The sequence below is a fragment of the Hyposmocoma kahamanoa genome, unplaced genomic scaffold (genome assembly GCF_003589595.1).
Source record: "Hyposmocoma kahamanoa isolate Upper Pololo Valley unplaced genomic scaffold, ASM358959v1 101, whole genome shotgun sequence".
In the NCBI taxonomy this organism is placed as follows: Eukaryota; Metazoa; Arthropoda; class Insecta; order Lepidoptera; family Cosmopterigidae; genus Hyposmocoma; species Hyposmocoma kahamanoa.
Genome location: NW_020653333.1, coordinates 136,994 through 157,109, shown reverse-complemented (window position 1 = coordinate 157,109; position 20,116 = coordinate 136,994). Strand labels below are relative to the sequence as shown.

Genomic DNA, 20,116 nt, shown 5'->3' with positions numbered 1-20,116 from the left:
TTGCCTTTCAAGCATTGATATTTTTACGTAAAGAATTATTACTCATAGTCAATAAATTGCGTATCGGTACAAGTAATTTTAATTTTTTTTTCAGGTGTACCTCTACATTACTTTCCAAATCCTGAGAAAGATGCAGTAAGGTTTGAAAATTGGGTCAAGATCATTGGAGGTGGTATTGCGAGCCTGGACAACAACACTATCTACAAAACCCGAAGAATTTGTCGTCGGCACTTTGTAGATGTGAAAAATACACTATCTAAGTATTTATTGAATAAAAGTGTTGTGTTCTTCGTAAACAATTGGTGCAGAGAAGTCAGCAATGTCCTTACTGGCAAGAGCTTTTATAATTTTTCCAAAACAGATAGTGAAATGGACCGCATTATCGTACGTGCTCGAGAACATTATAATAAAAAAAAGGGTAGAAAACGAGAACGGCAAACTGGTGTACAAATAAATGTTTAAAAAAAAACAATACCTTAATATGTTTTATTTATCTCTGTTCCTAACTACATACACTTTTTTATTATTTGGTACTAATAAATACTTAAAACTTGGGTGTTTTTATGGTTCTCGAAATATTATACTTGTTTGACCGACTTGTATAGAATCATTTACTTTATTTTCTGTAGTAAAGTAGTTAATCTCTTATTGCAAGTCGTGAATACCTTTGATATTTCGAGAACAATGAAAACATGCAAGTTTTAAGTATTTATTATTATCAAATGATTGAATGATATCCTATCTATAGATACGTAGCTATATATACGTCATTTAGTACTCCGCTTAGCGTATAGATGCCGCTCAGCGTCAAGAAATGACAGTTGCCAGTCTATCTCCAGTATTATATATTATTATATATTAGTCTATGACGAAAACACGAAAAATATTTCGTAATGAAGAGATAATACTATCCTTTTCATAATTTTCATTTTATTTACATAAAAATAGTTGGAACATTCCTAAGTCAAACCTAAGCTGTCTTTCGGTTAGATAAGTTCGTTGTTTTATAACTATCATGGAGGTTACTTTTCGTTCATTACGTACTTTCACCCGGCTTTTTCGAACGCGTTTACTTGTCTGTAGGCACAAAAGTGCTGCTAGTCTGGTTCGCAAAGATGAACCTAATACGGAGTTGCTGAATTCTTTCAACGATGATATAAAAATCGGTAAGTTGCGTGAACTGTAAACATTACTAGCTTTATGTATCATGTCGCATTTCTTCTCTCATCGCTAGCAGTGCGTATATAACTGCATGAATTCTATTTTGTATACGTAACTGAACTTGAGTCGTATAATTTAAACGACTAATTTTATTACCTAACATGATTCTGTCTCATGCGATTTCTTGTGAGAGGAAATTTAGCAAATCCTGTGGTCATCAAAATGACTTCTACATTCATGTCCCGATAGCATATAGGACTGGAGGCGTCATTGATAGGCAGTGCCCTCTGTTAAGGTACAAGCAAAAAAATCCATAAATCCATCACACACTAAACAGTAGTCTGAATCAATGTTTTTTCATTTCCATTATCAACTTCACCACATTAAGTACTCCACGAAATATGTCGTCTTGCGCTATACAATCTTGCCAAAAAATCTCTGCTGCATCCAGTCTAGCTAAGGGTGGAATTACATTCCATACCTAAGTCTATTTATTACATTATTTGCTAATTTTCCTTTTTAAGACATTTTTTCACAATGATCACATTGATTCAATTTATAGTTCACATACATTGACTTACAAATAAATGGACGACGGGTCTAATACAAAATCCACGAAAAAAATGTCCCAAGTCAACTTATTCGATATTTAAATTGTAATGTCATCGCAGTATCGCGCTGTCAGTCGAACAAATGAAGACTAAAGCGGAGTTTGGTGCTCTGTATACGATTTTAGCGCCTTACAAGTGCGTACACTTTTTAGCGCGGACCCGACGTCCATACAATTGTAAGTCAATGTTCACATAGCAAATATTTGGAAACATTCGAACATTTGACATAGCATGCCTATGATATTCCCTCTTTACTAACAGGCAACCATAGACAAAAAATGCAGTAATTCATGGATGCTTTTTTTTTCATTATAGAGAAGCTCGTTTAGCTCCTATTTTTATCAACAGATTATGTAACGAAGTTTATTCAAATTGCTTTCGCCATCTTATTGTATGTTAAATAATAGTGTAATAAAATGAAATTAAAATAAATTGTGATTATTTAATATAAATCGAGCCGTAGTGTAAGAAAAAAAGGAAAATAAAAAGTACATATATGAGTAACATACTTACATACAATACACATAAATTCCAATAGCAATCAAAATAACCAAATAGCTAACTGTCCTTATCCTACACATGACATGCGCAAAAGACCCGTTACACCAATTTCAATTTTCAAACCACAAGCAACTGAAATATATAGATTTAGAATAAAGAATTCACAGTTTATTTAAGGTTAATTTTATTTTTAAAATGATGTTTATGTTAATAAATAAATAAAAATAGCCTTTATTCCCTGATTACTTCTAAGTCTAACCTAATGCTTACTTCTAACAGTAATAATTCTTAATCCTAACATCAGCATTGGTTCTGGTTCTAATCAGGTTGTCCTCTGACATAGGCCTCCTCCATATTTCTTCATAAGCAATGGTGTTGTGCCAATGGTCGTCATTCTCGGAGCAGATCGTCTTCCAAACTTCTTGTTGGCCTTCCTATATACCTCTTTCCATCTCTTGGATGCCAATATGTCACATCTTTTGACCACTTTTCTTTTGTTGATCTTACATTGTGTGTCCACACCAGCGCCACTTCAGTTTTTTGATTTTCGTTGTGACATCTATCACCTTGGTTGCCTTCCTAATTCTGGAGAGTCTCCATTTGTCTCTCAGCTTGATGTGTAACATGCTTCTCTCTATCCATTGTTGCCACACTTTTAGTCTCTGGTTGAAAGACTCAGTCAAACCCCATGTTTGGCACCTTTATGTGAGCACTGGTATCGGATCTTATTAGTTTTTCTATGTGCTTGTTGGAGAAATCTTTGTTTTAGTTTTTAACGACTTTTTGGCCTGTTTGAAATTCTGACATTCAATAAGTTTAATTACAATTATTATAGCGACATCTCTAGTCAGCTGCTGGTAAAGGTACATGGCTGAGTGAAATAGTTTTTGTATCGTTCACACTAGATACGAGCCATAAAACAGGTTGCGCTTCTTCCTGAGAATTTTCGTGCAGTCTCGGACATTCCCGCAGCTACTGTATCTAGTTACATAATTGACATTTGTAGTTCGTTATGCTCTGTAGAATTTAGTTACAAATATTCGCTACCACCCCGTACAGGGGTAATGTAAATTGAGCCTTACCTGATTCAAAACTGCTCGAGCATTACATTATTGATGATGTATTTGACACTATAGCATTAAAGTCACCATAGCTTTTAATCGAATAGAGAACTTTGGTTTATTTATTTCTTTAAATTGCAATAAAGTCACCATTGCTGTGCTGCCTCAAAATTCCATAAATCTTTACAACTTGTATAATTATTAGTACTTATGTAATTCCTCATATTCTTGTTCCTTGCTGGTTTTTGTTTATAATAAAATTAAATACGTATTCTTCTCGGGAAAACAACGAGATCAATGGCAGAATAATTATTTTCTTTAAATTGCATCAAGGCAGAATTTATACATATTTCTTTTTCTCGAAATCATGCATTGGAAGTTACATACTCCGAAACGCTTGTCCATCATTACCCGGTGATTGGCACTTGGACAAGTTTAAATTAGACGCTTGTAGAAGAGCTACAGTGGCGCGACCGTATTCAGTAATTTGTAGTTCACCTATTGTGACTGCAAAAGTGGCATGACATAGCGCTGCAACCTCGCTTCTCAATATGTATGAAAATTATTTATTTATTATTATTATTTATTTTGCACACACTCATAGCCCCGGACCAGGGAAACCCTGTATCGCGAGTGCCATGGACACACACATAGACAACCACAATTTACACCCAAACTCACGAGAGAAATAAATGTAGGTCATACAAATATTTCTCTCGGCCGAATCGAACCCGGGACCTTTGCGTGGCTGTCCAGTATGATAACCGTTCGGACACGGAGGCGGTGAGTGGTGGCGCCACTGCAGTGCAGTCCTTCCATTCGAAGATATTTACGTCACTTCACCTCACTTGCTTGTGGGGGAGTGGAGCGTTTTTCAAAACCACAATCTTTCCAACAGGTGGGGTAGTTCCTGTGTTTCGAAAAGCTCTTCTGTTTCCTTCTCGAGTAGCTGTTCAAGACGAATATGGGATCTATACTTATTCTGGACTATATCAATCTGCTGCCGAACTTAGTAAGGAAATAGCTAATCAGTTGTGTAAGTATATTTTGTTGTGAAGATCTCTCGGCAAATATTGTTTTATTGTTCGACTGTTTTTAGTAGCAGTAGAGTTCCTCGTGAAAGAGTTCGCAGCAGAGTAGAGAATACTACCACCTTACGTATTCCTCCCGCCAAGCAGTAATGTTGGCATTACAGCTTGGCGGCAGGATAATTGCAGGCACATGAAACTTATCAACTTATGTCTCAGCGTGACGGGTGCAGTGGCAGTGTCCCTCAGATCTTTGCGATCGAAAGCTTTGAGTACGAACAAGTCGTGCACCCGGTGAATAAAAAATAAATACAAATTGTTGTTTCAGCGGGTGAAACTGGAGAAACAGTTTCTTACATGTGCAGTAATGATGCCTTACACATCATCGTACAATGGGCTATATGGATGAGTGGGAACATAGGTATGTTACCAAGTGTCACATGAAATGGCCATAAAAATATATAATAAATTACCTAATGACATAAAAAACGAGGAGAATAACTACAAATTTATTAAACTACTAAGGGAAAAATTTATTGACAAATGCTATTACACAATCCAGGAATATTTTGAAGATAAACTATTTCAGAATAAAATTAAAATCAACTATTATATAAATGTTGACAATTTGTAATAATCTTTATATTTTTAATTTAGCTAATTTAAAATAGTATAATTTAATAAAATAATTTTACTTAATTGTACTTTTGACTATTTGTAATAATTTTTATGTTTTTAATTTATCTAATTTTAAATGAAATATAATACATTAGATTCGATATATTTAAAATGTACTTAAAAATTTACATCGCCGTGCCGTTACAGGGTCATGTTTAATACTGTATGTACTAATTTAAGACTATATTTAACAACATGTATGCAATAAAACATTTGAATTTAAATAAGTTATAGGATGGAAGAAATGATCTTTGACCAGTTCACTATAATAACTGTTCTGTTATTTGAATTTTCTTCAGATTCATGTTTTTCAAAGTTTGTGAAATATGCTCAAAAATCGATATTAATTTCAGCTGTGCCTCTAACACCATTGCATCCTCCGGAGATGCTTAAATACTTTCTAACAGACAGCTCTACCGAATTAATAATTAGTACTCAAGATTTTGAAAACACGCTGGCTCCTTTAGCTAAGGATATAAACCGGCATCTTCTAGTCATAACCAGAGACAAGCAAATCACAGCTCAATTGTACCAACCTAATAGTGCCTTCCCACTGAAAACGGAAGATGTTGGTTTGAACAATATTTGGTACGGGGAAAACGATGCTATGCTCATTTATACTAGCGGTAAGTTCCTTTTTCAATTATTCATAATCTTTTTTGGTACGCCACTCTTAATATTTTTTTTAATGCACACACTCCTAGACAACCATAAACTACACCCAAACTCACGAGAGAAATAAACGTTGGCTATGCAAATATTTCTCCCGACCCGGGAATCGAATCCAGGACCTCAGCGCGGCAGAATAGTATAGTTACCGTTCGCAGACGCAGACGCTGGCTTGAACTTAATAAGTTCTCCATTTGGGACATCTGAGCTTTTTCCTGTCTTTTGGGTTGTCTATAAATTATTACATTATGCAGAGGAGAACGCTACTAATAAAAACAAGGAATCAAAACTGTAATGGAGGAGCAAAATAATTTAATGCTATAAGTGTTTAAATGTGCAAAAGTTTATTCGGCCGAGGGTTTAACAATCACAACTCTTGAGGATGCCCCGAATAGTATCGAATATATATGGTATATTTTTGTCGTGGTGATAGTGGTATTCGTGACAGTATTTGCGCTTGTGTTATTAATTTTATTCGGAGAGCGAGTGGGAAAAAGAAACTGCTTGAAAAAAATATTCAAGCTATAAGCACTTATAGCTTTCTTGCACGATTTCACCTTCATTGGGTTCGCGGAGTAGCAAATTGATTTATTTCCTTACTGCATTAAATGTATACTGAGGAAAATTAATGTGACATGAATTTGATAGGTCACTATCAAGAAATCGTCGTCGAGTCTCATACAAAAACATGAAAAAATGTCCAGAGTCCAAAAACAAAAACCGCAATTGAAATTGTAACATCATTGCAGTACTGCTTAATTTTAGTAGATCAATGGTGATATGCTCTTAAGTATACCTAATGCTCTGGCCACACAGAGGCGGCCGCGGAAGCGTTCCGGGCGCGGGATTTTTTGTAATGTACCAGTTCTTATGAACCCTGCCACACTGAAAGGCGCGGCGGCCGCGGGGCGAGGCGGCGCGGTGCGGGGCCGCACGCCATGACAAACAGGCAGAGCGGGCGCGGGCCGCGGCCGCGGCGTCCGCGGGGCGGGTGCGGTCGCGGGTGTTGTAATACATTGAGTTATATGCAACCGTTCACACAGCGCGTCAGTGGCGGGGCGCGATCCGGGAGCGGGGCTTCAGCGGGCTTGGACGTTGTATTTTTTTACAACTAGGGAATGTGTTTTAATTGATTTTAATCAAGTTTCAAGATGAATTCGACGGAAAAACTTATATCATTGGTGCAATCATACCCCAGTTTATTTAATACAAGTGATAGAAATTATAAAAACATAGAAATTATTTGGGAAACAATTCCGAGGAGCTAAATCAAGATCGTGAGTATATTTTTTATGTTTTTAATTATTATTAAAATAATTGCCAAATTTTTCTCTGATTTCAATTGCATAATCAGACGATTTTTGATTTGTACGAATTGGAAGTAGTTCATTGGCCTCAACTGGTTGAGAATCGCTCTGTTGAACCGCATTGTTACCGTTCTTACTTTAATGAAATTGTGTAAACAACACGTGATTTTGACAACTTCTATTGTCGTTTCAATATCATATTGCATGAAACGTCTATAGACTTGCCATTTCTGTGTTAGCTGGCCGAATACGTTGTGGAAAACGTCTCCCTCCATCAATAACAATCAACTGTGAGATACCTCTTCTCTTCTCTAAGAAAAAAACATGACGCCGTAGATTATCTGTTCATTAGTTATGCAGAAACATTTAAAAAACTGAAACCCACAATTCAAGCCGAAATCAAATTGAAACTTGCACACATTTTTACAGAAGCTGAACTGAACGACCTAGAAGAAAATCAAATTTCAGTAGCACCGGTACAATCTCCTTAATTTACCGTAATTAGCACAACAAGTAATAACGATCAAGAAAGTATCCCAGTTTCATTGCAACTAATTCCTGAAGACTTGTGTTTCCCATTATGGTACCTGTAATATAGTTGATGACTAAACTACACAGGGTAATTCCAAAAGGTATGGTACTGAATTAATGCTGTGATAACATAAAAAATGTAATAAGAAATGATGAATGCTAATTTAATAAATAAAAAGTTAAATAAATAAACAGTTAAGTTTAATAAGTAGCAACCAAGGAGTTTTATAATTTTTATTAGAGTATTGAATGGTCTACAAAACACTTTTTGTTTGAATAAGTTTGCATTGTTAGTTCTGAGATGTTAATTTTTATGTTAGTGACTCGGATTCATTGCTCCCGAATGTATAAGTAGGTATATAAGTTAAGTATAATTGCAATTATGCATTGTTCATAATAATTTAAGTAGGTACATAAAATTAAATAGAATTGTTGTTGATTCTACAAGTCTTAGATGCCTGTTATTTGTTAAAATAAAAAATCATGGGCCGTAGGAAGCCAGCATTAGACTGATAGTAAAAGAAGTTTGAATTAATTGTGTTAAGATTGTTGATTGTTCATAATAATGTAACTTTCGATAGGGACCTATTAATTATTTGTAAAAATAAAAATGCCCAGCGAGTTTGTTAGAAATAGAAGTTTTAAGTTAACTATGTTAAAATTGCTCAAAATAATATAAGTAGGTACATAAGTTAAATACAATTGTTGTTACATAAATCTTAGATAGATACATATTATTAGTTAAAATAAAAACGCCCAGTGAGACTGCTATAAAAAGAAGTTTCAAGTTAATTTCAATTGCAATTCAAAATAATCAGATGACAAATAATTTGTCAAAATAAAAATGCTCAGTGAGACAGATAGAAAAAGAAGTTTCAAGTTAACTATGTTAAGATTGTTCAAAATAATGCACTTATGTAGATACATAACTTAAACAAAATAGTTGGTGTTATACAAATCTTAGATAGGTACTTATTATTTATTAAAATAAAAATGCCCATTTGGACTGATAGAAAAAGAAGTTTCAAGTTAATTACGTATATAGATTGTTAATAATAAAGTAAGTAGGTACAGTAGTTAAATGCAATTATTATTGTTGATTCTATAAATCTTATATACCTATTATTTGTTATAAAGAAAATGCCCAGTGAGTCTCACTGAAAAAATAGTTTCAAGTTAATTGTGTTAAGATTATAGAATTTTTTAAATGTTTTTAAATAAACAATTTCTGTTCATATGAATAGTTTGATTCAAAACCTTCAAAGTAAGTATACAGAGTGTCCCAAAACTCAACGATAACCTGGGAACAGAATGTTGCCTAGTTTGTAACTACCCAGAAAAAAATATTTAAAAAATCGGAGTCATTTTCTTTTTGTAATATAAGCATTTTAATGAAAAATGTTGAAAATGTACGCCCTGTACCCCATTTTTAAGTACTACAATTACAAATTTGCTAATTTTGCTGTTCTAGTTTTTGTAACGATAACCCGAAACAGCCCAGCTAATGAGCACAATGCCAAAGAAAGCCCGAATTACTCTAGTAAACTCTAGTTTCAGCACTAAAAAAATATGTATTTAATTTTTTCTTGAAATTTTTAGCAGATTTTTTTTCAAGGTAACTTTAACACCCCATACAAAAGTTTAAAGAAGTTCTTCTACATCACTATCCGATAGTGACATGGACCTTTCTTTATTTGTGTTGAAAATGAAATGTGGCGTGACGCTTTTGGTGTCACACCGGCCGCCTTCGTGCCGCTGTCCCGTCACGAACTACACTCGGGATTGCTGTGTGGCATGCCCCGGCACGCATTCGCTTCCCGCAGGTCCGCCCCCGAAACGCTTTTCCCGCTATACCGCGTCTGTGTGGCCTGACCTTACAACAACAAAAAATCACTAAATCGATTATTTTGTACTGTAACAGCCATGAAGCGGGAGCAGTTCGAGTGACATTGTGATTATCAGCTTTGTATGCGTTTGAAAATTTGGTCTCACGATACCTATGCCTGACGTGAGACCAAATTTTCTTTTAATAAAGAAAGGAAAGAAAAGAATTTGAATTTAACAGTTTTGTCATCAAAATGAATGAAATTTTATATAGCAAAGGTACAATGCGCCTTTTTTCTTTTTCAGGTACAACAAGCAAACCGAAAGGCGTGGTATGGACACATAGTATGTTAAGTACGCAAATAGCGTCACTACATTCTGCCTGGCAATACTCTAGCAATGATGTAGTTCTCCATACTTTGCCTCTTCATCATATTCACGGACAGTTAAACTCTGTCAATGCGTCACTGGCTGCTGGTGCTAGGTATTTTTTTTTATTATATGGAACATTTAAGGCACCTTCAAATTAGATGCTTATAGAAGCGCCTCAGTGCTGCACCAATATTTTTTAGTTCATTAATTGTGACTGCAAAAGTAGCGCGCGCGTGTCACGACAGAGGCGCTGAAACTGCACTTCTGAATATTGTATGAGAATTAGTAGTGGCGCGGCGGCGCCATATTGAAGCCACTGCAGCGCTTCTATAAGCGTCTAATTTGAAAGCGCCCTTACAGCAAATTTTTATTAATAAATATGTTACAGTCATAGAAAGGAGATAGTGCTAATTACAAATCCCCACAAGTAACAAATTTTTATTTTCAATTGTTAGAGTAAAGTTAAATAGAATGATGTAGACTGATGTAAGTTGTGTTCTAAGATTTTCAGGATAATTACACATTGGAAATTAAAACTATTATTTCGGATTCGAATTGCGTTTATTTGTTTTTTTTTTTTAATCAAACCATCGTTTTGGGTCCCTTTTTTAGGTCCTATGGTCACTGCTGACTGAGATGGTAAAATCATCAATCAATTATGTCTAATATTAATGCAAACCACTCTATTTTTTTTCTATATTTACAAAAAGTTATTCATTTACATACCTTTTATTAAATATATTAACCAAAGAACTCCAATTTACGCTACAAACGTTTTGCAAAATATTATATTTTTACAATACCAATTTTTACTAAATTAATTAATAGGAAATTAGAAATGAAATAATGTTAAACTTATTGATAAGTGGTATTGCAGACTGGTCCGCTTGGGATTTTTTATCGGAAATAACACTGGTTCCGAATCTGATACGGAGAAACCATCCTCCCGGTCGAAATTAGGATGTTTTTCTCGCAGCTGGGATATGTAAAACATAGTTGATTGTGTAGATTTCTCTAGAGACTACTTTTTAATGCGACAGTGAATATTAGACATAACTGGTTGATGACTTTACCACCTCAATTAACCGTAAGGTTAAATCAATGATAGCCTCAAGCCATGGTCGTGACACGCGCGCGCCACTCTTGCAGTAACAATTAGTGAAGTACCTAAAACGTAACGCGCGGCTGCCGCGCCACAGTTGCGCTACTGCAGCGCTTCTATAAGTGTGCAATTTGAAGGCCAGGCCAATTTGGAATTTAAAGGGCCTAAAACGTTGTTTTGTTTGAAAAAAACAAATATACGCTATTTTAAATCCAAAAGAATAGTTTCATTTTCAATCTGATCTGAACTATATTTCTATATTACACAGATTGCGAATGCTGCCGTCTTTTGTATCACATACAGTCTGGGCACGGTTACTCGGTATGGGCGAACAAGACGAAACTAAAGTGACAGTTTTTCACGGCGTACCGGCGATGTACGCGAAGTTGACTGCAGATTATGAGAAAATGTTCGGAAGTACTAAGACAGCACAGTACGTTAAAACGACTTTGGCATCTAGAATGCGGCTAATGTGTGCTGGTTCTGCGCCGTTGCCAGATACCTTATTCCATAAATGGGAAGAGGTACGTGTTTGTTATAGTTTGGTGTCAAAGAAACTTTTGTATAGCGAAAAGATAGGGGTGGAACAGACATTCCTGCAGAAATATCTTTGTAATGCAATGCATAATAATGACTCACTACTCACTTTACATATATGAAATTATAATGTACGTTAGAAATAGTCTTTCTTCATTTACAGTCGTAAATGTTTCTGGCATCCCACTCCGCCGTGCCGATCAATTGAGAACAGTTTCCAAAGTAGATTTGAACCATCTGACGGAACATTTAGGCGCCGGCTGAAAGACCTTTTCTTGGAAAACCTTTATATTTTGTAAATGAAATTTATGGACCGTATATTTTTTAACTGTATATTTTTTGCTAATTTCCTTAAATTAAAAACTAAACATTATTAAAACCTTCAAATACCATAAAAAGTAAATAACAAATTCTGTATATTATACAAAATTTGTATTTGAAATAACAAGTCGGTTGTATCTTCTAAACAAAGGAGCGACTAATTCTAAAACTTTGCGACTACAACCAACTAATTCACGACTTTTTCTGGGTGCAATCAGATCTAAGCTATGAGCTGTAATTCTCGACATTCAATTCTTGCCGCAATAATTAGCTTATTCCAGCGTGGACATTAAAACACCTTAATAACTTCAAAACGGCGTAACGACTAAATTTAGTTTTTTACGACTACAACCGACTAAATCACAACTTTTTTTAGTGTAATCAAATCTAAGCTAAGTCTTGTGGTTCGTGAGATTGAGAAATGGTGCCGCTGGAATAAGCTTATTCCAGCGTGGACAGTAAAACACCCTTATAACTTTTGAACAGCGGACCGACTAAATCTAGTTTTTTACGACTCGAACCGACTAAATAGCGACTTTTATCTGGTTAGTCAAATTACAAAAAATCGACCATGGTCACGCTGAAATTAGTCACGACAATTTATTAATTAATTTAAAAAAGGATTAATACCTGTTCAAGTTTAAAAAGCTTAAGTGTAGAAAATCATAATTAATATATGCCCTGAGTACAAATCAAGTCAACGCCTTTTCAGATCTCTGGTCTCCGCCTTCTCGAACGTTACGGCATGTCAGAAGTTGGTATGGCGTTAAGCAATCCGTACTTGCCAATTGAAGACAGAACTGTTGGGTATGTCGGTCTGCCGTTGCCCGGAGTGTCAGCTAGAATAGCTGCGGTTGATGAAAAGACAGGAAAACTACAAAATCTAGTCACTGTGGAAACACCCTTACCTGACAGTCAAATTGAAGTATGTATAAAACTCAAGTAATATCTATCTTTATGGTGTCTAACATCTTTATTTATTCTATTGAATATCATGATGTTTTTACTACCATAACTAACCGACTTAAAAAAAGGAGGAGGTTTTTAATTCGATTGTATTTTTTTTTGTATGTATGTTACACGATAACCGATTTGTGAATCGATGTTGATGATTCTTTAAAGATTTTTTGGAAAGAGGGTACCTCAGTATTGGTCCCATTTAAATTTGAAGAAAATATTCCACATCTAAGGGTGGCAAACTAGGAGATGAATCCGGTTTCGCGCACTTTCCGGTAACCAATTTCATATATTTTTGTGAAAATATTCCACTACGTTATGTATTATTGATACAAAAATAGAACAATACAAAGACAAAATTCTATCGGTTTGACTGGACTTGAACCAGCGTCTGTTGTCACACCGGGGTCACCACTCTTACCAACTGAACTACAGTCCCTATCTATTTATCTACTGAGTTTTGATTATAGTGCCCGCGCTACCCAAACTTATGGTTATACAGGAAGGGCACTATTACCTGCACAAGCAAACTTGCATAGGGACCTCATCAGTTAGGTCCTGACCCCATGCGTTCAGACTTCATCCGGTGCTCAAATGGCTAGGGCCTTGGGTGAGCGACACCGGTTGCACGGACAGCACGTATTGTCCAGATAGGTACCGGAGCTGTTGGCACGCTCACCTCCCGTTGTGCAATGTACTTGCACAACTAGTCACCTCAGGAATTATGAATTGTTGTGATTTATAATTCCTCAACAACAACAAGCACAACAGTAAAAAAAACAAGTTTTCATTGTATAAGTAAATTTTAAAACAAACTATCAAAAACAACGAAAAAATGTTTAGGTGCCATTTTCACAAAACTGTGATCATGTTGTTTTTAATACGTTATTGCTTATCAGCATCCTATTGTGACTTAAGAGTAAACGCAAAGTTCTTTGTTTCTAGATTTCTCTGGACCGTCTGAGTAATAAAGATTTTTTTTCTTCTCACGACGGGTGGGAACAACCAAAGGTCATTAAACACACAGAGAATTCTGATGACACTTACGTCGGAGAGTTGTTGCTAAAAGGAAATTCAGTTTTCTCTAGGTAAGCTCCGTAATGTCCTATTATTTTCCTAAAAAAATTATTTCTTAGTTATTCCATTTTTCTTGTCAATATTCCGTTAATTGGAAATGAAACTATTTTTTGGATCTATATCGCGTATTATTGTTTTTTCAAACAAACCAAGTTTATAGGTCCCATGGACAAAAAGTCTCTTTCCCAATTTCGAAAAGTTTATTTCCCATATTGATCCTACCTGGAATCGAAGAAAATGAAAGCGGGCTATATAATAACTAGCAAAGAACTAAAAGTGGTTACACTTGGCGACTTTTAGCAGCGATGCAGTCGCGCGTTTGTATCGATGCAGTCGCGCGTTTCAATCGCTGCTTAAAATCGCGCGTGTATAACCGTTCATTAGTAAGATTTTAACAAAAGATGGCGTTTAATAATAAATATGTAATAATATTTCTGGTACATATATATTTATATTATTCCATATATATATGACATTCCATTGTGGAAACTCGAGTAACTTTGTATTTTAGGTACTGGAACAGGACTCCAAAACTCGATGATTCCGAATTCATAGATGACGAATGGTTCCGCACGGGCGATACGGCATCCTTCACAGGCGGAAAATTCAGGATACTTGGCCGCACTTCCGTGGACATTATCAAGACCAGTGGGTATAAAGTCAGCGCTTTGCAGGTTGGTAACACACGTTTTATTTCTTTATATTATACGATTCCAAATGTTTTATGAAGTAGGTAAGTGGCGATGCGTGGGCCTTCTTTGCTGTACCCTGAGTCCGGTGACAATTCCCCAATTCATGAATGGTATTTATGATTCCGTAAATTCACCCATACATTATTAATGTATATGGCGACGCTACTGGGGCCCGGGGGCGGGCCTATATTGTAGTGTGATGCACACGAGGTGATAATATTTGCGGACAGTTCTAACGATACGTTACGTTATGATTATGTCATGTTTAACGGTGTGCTAATGCAGTGTGGATGAAAATACTATAATTATACTTTATTAAATAATAATTATGATAGATAATAAAAAAGAGGTACAAAAAATTGTAATAAAAGAGACACATACGAGATAGTTTTTTTTAAACAAAGAAAAAGAAAAAAATAACGAAAATTAATTACTCATGTCCATATCTGTTTAGGTTTTTTCGGTGACGAGAAACGTTAATTGTTCTCTTTCAATGTCTTCCCTTGCTGTGTCATCCTCCTATAAAGACTTTTTAAAAGTCCAGTAACTTCTGCTACGGTTTTGTTTAAATATCTATAGTAGCAGTAGAGTTCTTTGTGAAAGAGTTCGTCCAGGGTAGTAGTGTCACCTTGCCTATTTCTGCCGCCAAGCAGTAATGTCAGCATTACTGTGTTCCGGTTTTGAAGGGTTAGTCTGCTGGTGAAATTACAGGCACATGGGACTTGTCAATTTATGTCTCAGGGTGATGGGCGCAGTGGTAGTGACCCTCAAATCTTTGTAATTTAAAGCTCTGAGTGGCACTGTAACTGTTATGGACAGGCGTGTAGCTTACCATCAGGCGCACGACTTGTTCGCTCCGTCACTTGATGTTATAAAACAAAACTTATTGATATTTAGCCGAATTTGGGTCCTATTGTCTTTTTTTTAATGTTCATATAAGTTAAATGTCATTTGCTTAGCCTGACTACTAATTTTGTGCCCGAAGATAGATCGACTAGTCTTGGGAATGTAATCTCGTGTGTAATATATCTTACAGAGTGACCACGACCTATTAAACCGCATGTCTAGTGAACTGAGCTAAATTAAAATTGCGCTTGCCGCCCGCCTCCCGCTCGATTCCCTTTAACATCATTCCCCGCGTCGCTGTAGCTTAGGGCATGGTCTGATTTATGCGGTCGATCTATAACAACCGTTTTAACCACATGAAAAATACCGACAAAATTACTTAAAAGTTAAAGAATGTGAACCTGAAATAGTAGCGTTATGGTCGCCTCACATTGGTGCTACGACACGACGCGACGCATCCTGTCGTCGACAGCTTATGCCGCTACAAGCCATGCAATATGTAACTTAGCTTCTCTACAATAAGGTACATAACGTACAGTACGTACCAAATAAAATCGAAACTTTTTTTAATGCAAAATAACAGCAGAATAAAGCCAAGTCAAGCGTCGTAAGTGAATTTCAGGCGACCCTTACTTAGTATCTTTTGCCGTTAATAATCTAGCCAGTAGAAGAAGTTACCTCGTAATTGAAGTCTATATAATATCATCGCGTTAGAGTGAAAACCTCTTATGCGCGTTTTCACATAGTTCGTTTTTACTGATTTTTGTTGAAGAAAAACTTAGAAACTTCTTACTCAAATATATTATTAAATACCTAATATCCGAAAGAGGTGTAATTTAACTAATTAAAATGCTAACTACAAACATTATTGCGTATTACACCACATTTTTATCTTCGTTCGTCTTACATAGAAATCACGTACGAGGTTTTCAATTTAAGACGGCGATATGTAAATACATGTTATTTTGCAGGTTGAATCGGCAATACTCGAAAATCCAAATATAGCCGATGCGGCCGTTCTAGGCATCAAACACACAGACTATGGCGAAACAGTAGGCGCCGTAGTTGTCCTCAAAGGAGGTAAGCTAAGTCTTCAGGACCTCCAGGAAGCCTTAGCAACGAAACTGGCTCCATACCAACTACCTAGGACTTTCGTCGTGGTGGAACAAATGCCCAGGAACGCTATGGGGAAATTAGATAAGAAAGAGATAAGGAAACTGTATGAAAAGGACTTGGTGCTAACGAAGAACGAAAAATAGATTGTGATAGGCATTTTGGGATCTTAAACAAAATATTCTGGGTTTTATTAAAGGTAGATAAGTTTGATTTTGACTAATGCCACATTCGTAACTTACTATATCACAGACCACTAAAGTTAAAGACTTCGCTTAGTCGCGCGATTCCCGTATAACGCGATGACTATAAATTTGAGACACGCGTCTAGTACTAAGTTCAGGACAGTTTTAAGTATGAAAAAATGCTTCACTGTTGCGTAAAATTTTATGGAAGAAACAGTAAGGGCGCGTTCCCATTATGTCGTGACGACAGATAGTCGTACAGTTTAAAGTGTCGTGACTTGTGTATTTAAATGAAGTTGTTCGCACATAGAACGACACGCTTAACTGTCGTTCACGTTACGACGACAGACTGTCGTGACAATGGGAGCTGTAACGACAGTCGTACGATGATAAATAAAACGTCACGATAAAAATGTGACGACAGATAATCGCAGCTACAAACGATTCTGTCGTGCAAGCGACAAGGCGGTTGCCGTGAACCGATACGTTGTCGCCACGATCTAATGGGAACAGCTACACACGTCAGTCGTACAACGATGAAATAAATGATCACGGGACAGTTACGATAGATAGTCGTGTTATGTGGAGCAGGCTATACGCGACAGTCGTCCAAGAATAAATAAAACGTTACGACATAATGGGAACGCGCCCTAAGGTCTCAAGTCTACAAATGACTGACATTACATTTAACAGGGCCCCAGGTCTGTTTTTTTTAAACCTCTGGTCATATGCGGTATCAAGCCATTTGTAATTACATATGTATAATTGTTACATCTGTACTCTTAAAGTAAGTTTGTTTATTCGCCGTCATTTTATTTGTTTTATCTGCTCTAATTGCTTCTTATGCAATTATAATAAAATAAAATAAAAATCAATATCGACGACAATTTATTGAACCCTCACATCACTAATCTTTTTGCGTTATAGTCACTTGAACAAAAATATATATAGACGAAGCGATGTCTTTACGATATAATTATGGTCTGTGGGCTACATAAATATATTGACATCACTAATAATGACACCACTACCACCTAAAGTCCTTTTAGGCACTAAATGGTGCCTAAAGGAACTTTATAATACAAATTGAGATTTAAAGTACAACTAGAAGATATATATATAAAATAATAAATTAAAATTTCTTAAAGAAATTCTTTATCTAATGAAATAATTGTAGCCGAGCTTATGACGCTTTGTCGTTTCTGATACTTTTTATATATGCGGGTAGATGCTCGGAGCAGAGATCGGTAAGCGACTGGGCTAAAATTCGGTGTTTTGTTAACGGTTTAAACCGAGTTAAAACACATTAATGCCCGAAAACGAGGGCGGAAACAATTTACCACAACAAAAATATTTGAAGCGGAGTTTTTTTCAAATGTATGATATATCATTACAAAATGCTCCTATTTATCTAATTTTATTCAATCTACCTAAAAAAGAATCTTGAAAACTACCGAAACAAGAACCTTGTTATTTTTTTCACTTATATATGCTGCTAATGCTTAGTATATGGTAAACATCGCGGGGATTGCTTCTTTTTCGTCTAATTTTTTTTTGTACGTCGATATTTCCAATATACCAAATACAATATTGTTTCACGCATAATATAATGTTTTCCGCCCACGATTATGGACAGAAATGGGTTGAAACCGGGCGCTTTGGGCAAAAATATCCGGGCGGATTGGGTTTTCATCCTCTGCCTATCTCTAACTCAGAGTAACGAGAACTCGCGGGTTATTATTTGCTCTATATGGTGGGTAACTGATTCAAGTTTTCCAGTCTTGCTCAATAATTATCGGCTTAATTTTACTACACAGTTTGGTTGCGTAGTCTTAATAAGTACAATATTGTTATAACAAATATTTCCATAAATAAAGTAAGTACTTTGATATAAATGTCACTGTTAACAATTTAGGTTAATAATTGTAAAAATGCTTTTGCAAAAATGTGCACAAAGACACGCCATATTGTAATAAAGACTGATATGAATTTGTTAATTGGTATATAAGCTTTTGAAATGAAATAATGGGTAGTAAATAATGGTTATATAGGTACTTATTTTAAAGCTTTCTATTTGGTCTTACACTGCGACTTTTACCAGCGATGCAAACGCACGTCCGCGCGTCTGCATCGACGCAATCACGCGTCTGCATCGATGTAATCACGCGTTTCGCGAACGTGAGTCTGCATCGATGTAATCGCGCGTTCGCGAAACGCGCGATTACATCGACGCAGACGCGTGATTGCGTCGATGCAGACGCGCGATTGCATCGATGCAGACGCGCGATCTCCGTCGTGAGATGAGTGTAGCGAAAAATTGCATGCCGATCACACTCGATCGTGTATGAGATAAAACATTACAAGGCGATCTATGCACAAGACATTTATTTTTGTGTGAAATTGTATTTATATTCGTAAAATATTTTCACTCGCTTTTAATTGTCCAAGCGTTTACTTACTTTTATATTCACTTTCGTATTTGCAATGTATGTGTATATAGAATAATGTATGTTTATGTTATGTGTTGTTACATTGTTATTTTTTTTTATTTTAGGACCATTTAGTTTTATAGTAGTTTTAATTAATATAATTGTTACGAATAATGTTTGACTGATGGTTGTTGTTTCCTGGATAAATAAAATTCGCTATTTTAATCTATTTGTGTTTATTTTTCTATTCCTTAATACTTAAAAATAACGATAAAAATAAGTATATTTTTACTGGTAATAGACTTTAGCGCCAAAAACACTACCGTCTTCAATTCAGACTTTAAATCACCTTGTATTCCATTGTACTTCCTGGTACCAAGTTAGTACATACTTATGCATATTTTGCTATAACCTTAATGATTATACGTGAGGCGCACTATAAGTTTCCGGAATGAATAAGAAAAAAATACTATAAATGGTCAGAAATGAATTTATTGTTTCTCAAAATATTCTCCGTTAGCGTTAATGCACTTTTTCGTACGAATGAACCAATTTTGAAAACATTTATGCCACTCCTCCGTGACAATATCTGAAACATATTTTTCGTACTCTTCGACAGCCTCTTCAGGTGATGAAAGTCGTTGACCGCGTAACTGGTTCTTAATTTTTGGCTGCCCATCCGAGCTGGATTCGACGAGAGATCTCTTTCTCAAAGTTGGACTTACCTAACTGGACTGTCTGCCCCAGGTATACGTAATGGTCAACAACTTCGAGTGTAATGCTCCCAATTTTAACTGGAGATGTTGTACCCACAACATGGACATTCGACATGATCTTCGTCTTGTCCATGTTCATCTTAAGACCAAATGGTCGTGTACCAATCACTATCCACGGTACAATGATTCTCCAAAGCAACTGTAGCCACGTGTCCAATTTTATTTAAAAAAATAAGTAATCATCCGCGCGAGGCACTTTGCACGCGCGCCACTTTGGTTGGTTTCGGTTCATCTCCATAGGCTCGATTGTTGCTTTGTTTTGGGATCGTAACTATAAATCTATGTTTCGTCACCTGTTACTATGTCCCACACCAAATTTGACGCTCCTTCATTGAATC

The 20,116-nt window shown here is 35.9% G+C and overlaps 1 protein-coding gene across 2 annotated transcripts; it reads left to right on the top strand.

Annotated features, from left to right (window-relative positions):
* Nucleotides 1–874: 874 nt before the first annotated feature.
* LOC113231006 (acyl-CoA synthetase family member 3, mitochondrial) lies at nucleotides 875–16,789 on the top strand. 2 transcript variants are annotated; one of them, XM_026465152.1, is made up of 10 exons: nucleotides 875–1,166; nucleotides 4,233–4,370; nucleotides 4,691–4,783; nucleotides 5,394–5,666; nucleotides 9,678–9,855; nucleotides 11,114–11,369; nucleotides 12,416–12,628; nucleotides 13,606–13,748; nucleotides 14,249–14,350; nucleotides 16,506–16,789. In XM_026465152.1, exons 1-10 carry the CDS (start codon nucleotides 1,016–1,018, stop codon nucleotides 16,609–16,611), a joined length of 1,653 nt encoding a protein of 550 aa, XP_026320937.1. In that variant the 5' UTR covers nucleotides 875–1,015; the 3' UTR covers nucleotides 16,612–16,789. The 2 variants fall into 2 exon arrangements, with proteins under 2 accessions (XP_026320937.1, XP_026320927.1); XM_026465142.1 differs by having other exon boundaries at nucleotides 14,249–14,411; nucleotides 16,247–16,789.
* The last annotated feature ends 3,327 nt before the right edge of the window (nucleotides 16,790–20,116 follow it).